Source organism: Sciurus carolinensis, chromosome 18 (assembly GCF_902686445.1).
Source record: "Sciurus carolinensis chromosome 18, mSciCar1.2, whole genome shotgun sequence".
In the NCBI taxonomy this organism is placed as follows: Eukaryota; Metazoa; Chordata; class Mammalia; order Rodentia; family Sciuridae; genus Sciurus; species Sciurus carolinensis.
In genome coordinates, this window is record NC_062230.1 from 6,573,358 (window position 1) to 6,579,729 (window position 6,372).

The 6,372-nt window shown below is 61.5% G+C and overlaps 1 protein-coding gene across 1 annotated transcript; it reads left to right on the forward strand.

Annotated features, from left to right (window-relative positions):
* Positions 1-1,100: 1,100 nt before the first annotated feature.
* On the forward strand, positions 1,101-2,341 carry LOC124970641 (serine/threonine-protein kinase MARK2-like). Its single transcript, XM_047534135.1, has 2 exons — positions 1,101-2,271; positions 2,334-2,341. The coding sequence occupies exons 1-2, from the start codon at positions 1,101-1,103 to the stop codon at positions 2,339-2,341; spliced, it is 1,179 nt and encodes a 392-aa protein (XP_047390091.1).
* Positions 2,342-6,372: the final 4,031 nt, after the last annotated feature.

Sequence of the window (6,372 nt, forward strand, 5' to 3'; positions counted from 1 at the left end):
GAGCTCCTGCTCCCCCACCCCCCGCCGCTGTGCTGCTCTCACAACGTGTGTCCCTCCCGAGTTCCAGATCAAAGCTGAACCCCAGGGCGACGGTCCGTAGGGGTGGAGCCCTGTGGAAGCGGTCAGGCCCCGAGGCCAGGACCTCAAGGGCGCAAGAGTGCCTTTAGCAGAGACCACTTGTATAGCATGTGCGGGGCCTTGGGTAGCGCCCCAGCACTACACACACACACACACGCACACACTAACACGCACACACACACAAACTCGTACACAACACGGTCACTCTCACATGCATTAACTCACACACGCTCACACAAACACATTCACTCTGACACACACACACACACACACAGTCTGCCTTTCTCTCGCACACACGCGCACACACATACACACACAGTAACTCACCCGCACTCTCTCTCTCACTCACAGACACACACACACACACACACTCACACTCTGCCCCTCTGCCGCACGCGAGCGCGCGCACACACACAAACGCACATTCCACACACACGCTCAGGCTCGTACATCGACGAGGGTAAGATGTGGCCCTCATGTCACGCCAGCCGTGCTTGAGACGGGAGGCCTCGGGAGCAGGAGCGCGCAGCCAGAGTGGGTGTCAGAGGGAAAGCCCGTCTCCAGACAACACCCAGGGTTCTCTGGGACATGGGCCGGTTGTCGCGCGCTGGCGCGGCAGACGTCGGGCTCCGGGTTCAAGGCAAAGCCGCTGGAGCCGCGGCACCCCCCCCTCCCCCGCCCCGCCCAGGAGAGGACCAGTGTGGTCCCGGGCCGGCAGCCACGGGGCCCTTTCTTGCCGTGACCTCACAAGGGGCCATTGTGAGGGGAGCCCGCGGCCGGCTATGTAAGGCAGCGGCGGCAGTCGGGCCTCGTCCATTGTACAGGGAGCTGTTGTGGTGACCTGTCGGACTCCCAGGTAGTTAGAGCGTTTGGTGGTTTGGTGGTTTGGCGGTTGTGGTGTGCGGATTGGTTCTTTGCTTTGTGGGTGTTGTTGTGTTGCTTTGTTGTTTTAGCTTTGCTTTGTTTGTTGGTTTCGTTTGTTGTGTTGTTTTGAGGTAGCGCCCTCGGGCGGCCTGGCCGAGATGCTGAGTGAGAGTAGCGGTAGTGAGAGTAGTGCGGGGACGAGCCCGTGGCGGGGCCTCTCGGCCAGCTCCTGGTCGGGGGACGCCCTGGCGGGCCAGTATCGGGTCCTGGGGGACATCGGGCAGGGCAGCTTTGGCGCCGTCAGGCTGGCCCGCCACATCCTGACGGGGACGGAGGTGGCCGTCAAAGTGCTGGCCAAGGGCCAGCTGGGCCCGGCCTCCATCGCGTCCGAGGTGGAGATCATGAAGGCCGTGGAGCACCCCAACGTGGTGCAGCTGTTCCAGGTGCTGGAGACGGCCAGCCACGTCTACCTGGTGATGGAGTACGCCGGCGGGGGCCAGCTGCAGCAGCACATCCCCGAGGGGGTGGGCCTGCAGGAGGAGGAGGCGCGGGCGCTGTTCCGGCAGCTGGCCGGCGCCCTGCACTACTGCCACGAGAAGGGCATCGCCCACCGGGACGTGAAGGCCGAGAACGTCCTGCTGGACGGCCGAGGCCGCGCCAAGCTGTGCGACTTCGGCCTGGGCCGCCTCTTCACGCCGGGAGAGACGCTGGACACCACGTGCGGCACGCCGGCCTACTGGGCCCCGGAGCTGTTCCTGGCCGAGCAGTACGACGGCCCCGCGGTGGACGTGTGGAGCCTGGGCGTCCTCCTGTACTTCATGCTGACGGGGCGCCTGCCGTTCCCCGGGACCACGGTCGGGGCGCTGATGGAGCAGGTCCTGCGGGGCACCTACGACTCTCCGGGCCGCGCGTCCGCCGCCGCCCAGAGCCTGCTGGCCCAGATGCTGACGGTGGAGGCCGCGGAGAGGCCCAAGCTGGCCCAAGTCCTGCGGCACCCGTGGCTGAGCGCGGGCGGGCGGCCTCGCCCCGGCGCTGCCAGCGAGCGCGTCCCGGCCTACCCGGACCCCCTCACGGTGACGGTCATGCTGGACCTGGGGTACGGCCTCACGGACACCTGGCCGTCCCTGATGGGCCGCAAGTTCGACGGAGCCATGGCCACCTACCTTTTGCTCAGGCACCAGCAAAGCCAGGGGGCGGGCTTGGCGGTCCCGAGGAGGCCGAGGCCGTCCTCGTCCTCAGGCTCTCTCAGGGTCCCCGTGCCCCGCCAGAGGAGAGCCAGCGAGCCCGGCCTCTACTGCCAGCGCGTGGGGAGCGAGGCGCAGCAGCGGCGTGAGGAGCAGAGGGCCGGCAGAGGAGCCAGTCTGCCCGCCCTGGCCCTGCGCAGCCTGCAGGCCCGTGACCCGGCTCCGGGCATGGCCCCGCCGCAGGACCTTGCCGCCCTGTCGCCGAGCCCTGGGTCTGGAGGCGGCGGGTCACAGGCGGAGGGCCCGAGGGCCCCCCAGGGGCGTCAAGAGGCAAGCTCGCCAGCGCCAGAGCCTCCGACCCCGACCCCGTCCCCAACCCGATCCCAATCCCGGTCCCCACCGAGCAAGCCCATGGCGGGACCGGGGGCTCCCCCGGGGAAGGCACCAGGACGGAGGGCCACAGGGCCCCCCAGGGCGTGTCAAGAGGCAAGTGCGCCGCCCTCCCCACCCAGCAAGCCCGGGGCGGGACCAGGGCTTCTTTCCCGGAAGGCACCAAGACCCGGAGCCCCGCCACCAGGAGGATCCCCGCTGGCCCCGCCCCGCCACAGGAACGGGAACTGGCGTCCCTGCCGCCACGTCCTGGGTCCGGAGGCCGCAGGTCGCAGGTAGAGGGCCGTAGGGCCCCCCAGGGGCTGTCAACAGGCAAGCGCCACCTCCTCACCCAGACGGCCCAGGGCGGGACCAGGGCCGCTTCCCGGGAAGGCACCAGGACCTGGAGGCGGGCCACCAGGAGGATCCTCGCCTGCCTCGCACGAATGTGCTGTTGTTGCTGCCTGGAGGCCCCCGGGACGGAGTCCAGACGGGAAAACCGGGTGGCTCCCACCACCACGGGACGTCGGGCACGCACGGGACCATCTCGCAAGAGAGTGGCTCCGGATTCCGGCGTCGGCTGAGGCCTGGGCGCGGCCAAGCAGGTGGGTCGCTGCAGCCCGATCCCGCCCCGGGGCCCTCTCTCATGTCCTTCCCCAGGCGTGGGGCCCCTCTGGGTGGGCGCGGTCCAGCGGGGCGGGGAGCGATGTGCCCTCGCCAGCGCACCACTCTCCCCTCAGGACGACGGCTCGGGACCTCACTGCTGGAGGCCGCTGCTGCGCAGAGCTGTGCAACCTGCAGGGGCCTCCTTGCCCTTGGTTCCAGCCCGGAGGGCGTCCCACACGGGACACCCGGAGACCAGTGGACCCAGCGCTCGCCCGGGCCCGGGGCTGCAGGGAAAACCTCAGAGACCGGTCCCCGGGATGCTTCTCCCTGGCGGGTTCCAAATAAATACATTTCTCTTCCTCGCGGGTCTCATCACGTGGCTGCTCCCAAGAGGAGCACGGAGATTTCACCCCGTCGCGTCCCCCTCTCAGAGTCAGGCCTGGGCACCCATTCCTCGGTGCTGGGGTCGCTCCTGTGCTCCCGGGAATGTCCCAGGGGAAGAGCGGCGCCCGAGGCCTGTGGAGGCGGCCCTGGGAAACCAATGATCGCAAGCGCTCAGGAAGGTGCCCGGCTTGGAGCTGCCCAGGGCCCACGGATGCACGGCCTGTGGGACACCTCCTCACCCTGCTGGGCCCTGGTGAAGAGCGAGGAGGAGGAGGAGGAAGGTGCCGGGGACAGGACGTGGCCCGAGACAGCATGCCCCCCCGCTGACCTACTTCCTCCCACTGGGCCGCCTCCCCATGTCTCCACCGCTTCCCCCTGACCCACTGAAGGCTCCATCCCGTCGGGAGCCCACAGCCACGGAGATCCAATCACCCGCGGGAGGACCCCGCCTCTCAACACTGCTCCCTGGCGGGGACCAGGCCTCCCTTCAAGGCGGGAGGTGTGGGTGCTCTCTCAAGACGCAGACCAGAAGAGGAGAGCAGGCTTGGCTTAGAAAGTGGACTGGGCGCAGGAGATGGAGTCACATGACTCCTTTTAGACCCTTTCTCCCCAGTGACCCTCTGATTTACCGTGGACGTGTCACCGAACTCTGAATGACTCAGAGTTCTTGGTCTTTCAGGAGGCCTTACTGAGTTCCTACCCTGTGCGATTGTAGTTCTGTGTGCGTGCGTGCGTGCGTGCGTGGACGCGTGGGCGTGCGCAGCCTTGTGCTTAGCAGCAGGAATCCACAAACTCATGGGAGCTCCTGTCTACCTGCCCTGGCCCTGCACAGCCTGCATGTCTGTAGCCCAGATCCAGGCAGAGCTCTGGTGCAGGACCTTCCCGCCCTGCCGCCAAGCCCTGGGTCTCTCTTCTATGCAGGGAAATACTGATTTTAAATAGAATTTGACACAAGTGCCCCCAAAGTCAGAAGAGCTGTAAAAGGGACAGAATGAAAAACACAACAGGGCCAGTGTGCAGCTAAGGCACAGAGCACTTGTCTAGCAAGGCCTCAGTTCCAGCCTGAGCAACACACACAGGATGACCCTTCAAAGTAAGGCGTCCGTGAGTTAAAATTTAAGGAGATGAGAGCATTACCACGTGGGCACACCACAGATCTCCAAAATTCTGCTCAAGCAGAAAAGCAACAAGAAAGGTGGCAAAGATTATTTCATAAAACCTACTTCTTGCTTGGCAGGTGGTACATGACAATAATCACAGTTACTCAGGAGGCCGAGGTGGGAGGATTTTAAGTTCGAGGCCGGCCAAACTTAGACCGTGTCCAAAGTAAAAAGAAAATGAAAAAGGGCTGGGGATGTAGCTCAGTGGTAGAGTACCCTCGGATCCATTCCCAGCATTCATCAATCAATCAGTCATTCATCAAATAAACCAACGAGGTTGGGAGCTTCTCTGAGTTCCAAACCCAGAGCACTGTCCCTATTTGACCTGTCTAGCAGCTCCAAGGAACCTTCTGGCAAGGCTTGTCTTGAGCTGTCCTGACTCCGGGTTCACTCAGTGTGAATGGCTTCTTCCCTTAGGCTGTCTGTCAGAAACAATCAGTGGTAACCATTTAACACTGAGACTCCCTTAGGCAGTGATAACAGCTGAAGGAAAGAAGTGACCAAAAGCTTGAGAGGAAACGCTGGGATGCTTGAAGGCCACCCACGCGTGCAAGGCTGTGCACAGGCCCAAGAAAGACCTATAACACCTTAATTCCTCACCTCTGCCTTTCTTGGGCTACGTGCAAGCAGGAAACAAAGGCTGAGGGCAACTGCAAAGGCCGCCAGGGCGCTGCATCACCCTCCCACACACTCGGGGTCCTCAGCAAAGCCCGGGAGACTCACTGGTTCAAGGCACTTAAAGAAATCTCCACTCTTCAGCTGACTGCCAAGTTAACCAAGCAGAAACTTCAGCGATCACACACAAAAAGAGCACAGGCTTTACAGAATTAGTTCAGGAAAGTCGCTGAACAGGAAACTCAACAATGACGATAAGCAGCAAGAAACGGCACCTGCTAGAGGGAGAGGCACATTATGCTGAAGTCAAGGGGTCTATTTTCCTAAATCAGGTGTCCAAGCCACAAGACCCACCAACAGAACCAAGACCACCTGTTACGCCCCATCCCTCTGCTGGGAGGGCACAGAAATGCCAGCTGGTTTATTGGAGGGGTGATTTGAGGTCAGAGCAGTCACAGCACTTTGACCATCTGTGTCACATAGAACATCTACTGCTCATGAAGAAGCCAGTCCTAAGAGGGCTCCATCACATTTCAACCTGCCAAGGAAAGTCCAACTTTACCCTAAGCTAAAACCCACAGCCTTTACGCAGCAGCCCAGTCATTCACAGAACAGACACCGATGCAGAAACACGGCACAGTCGTCGTTTTTTGTCTCTTACCATCCTTGGCCCTCTCCAGCTGAGGCCCTCTCTCCTTACTCTCAGCCTATAGCTCCAGGAAGACTCTGATGGATCCAGTGAGCAGGACTGGCAGCACGGTTGATGCTGTCCCCGTACCCACCCCTGTTAAGAGAATGTCAATTTCATTTAGGGTGACAAAGTGATGATCATGGATAAATTACTTATGACAATTCTATTTTCTCTTCACCTAGTATGAGGGTAGCTAGGGATGGCAAAGTGATCTAGTAAAATAAGTAAGGTGACATCAAAGGACATTTCTCTGGACTTTTATTTTTTCGTAACACCAGGGATTGAATGCAGGGTCTTGTACATGCCATGTAAGCACTCTACCACCGAGGTACATCTCCTGTTCCTTCTGGGGCACCTTTTCCTCTCCGTTAAAAAAAAAAGGCAAGTGCCATCTCTCTCTCCTTCTGCTTTGAACATAGGT

Coding starts and splice junctions, on each gene's coding strand:
- LOC124970641 (XM_047534135.1), top strand. CDS start 1,101: ATGCTGAGTGAGAGTAGCGGTAGTGAGAGTAGTGCGGGGACGAGCCCG.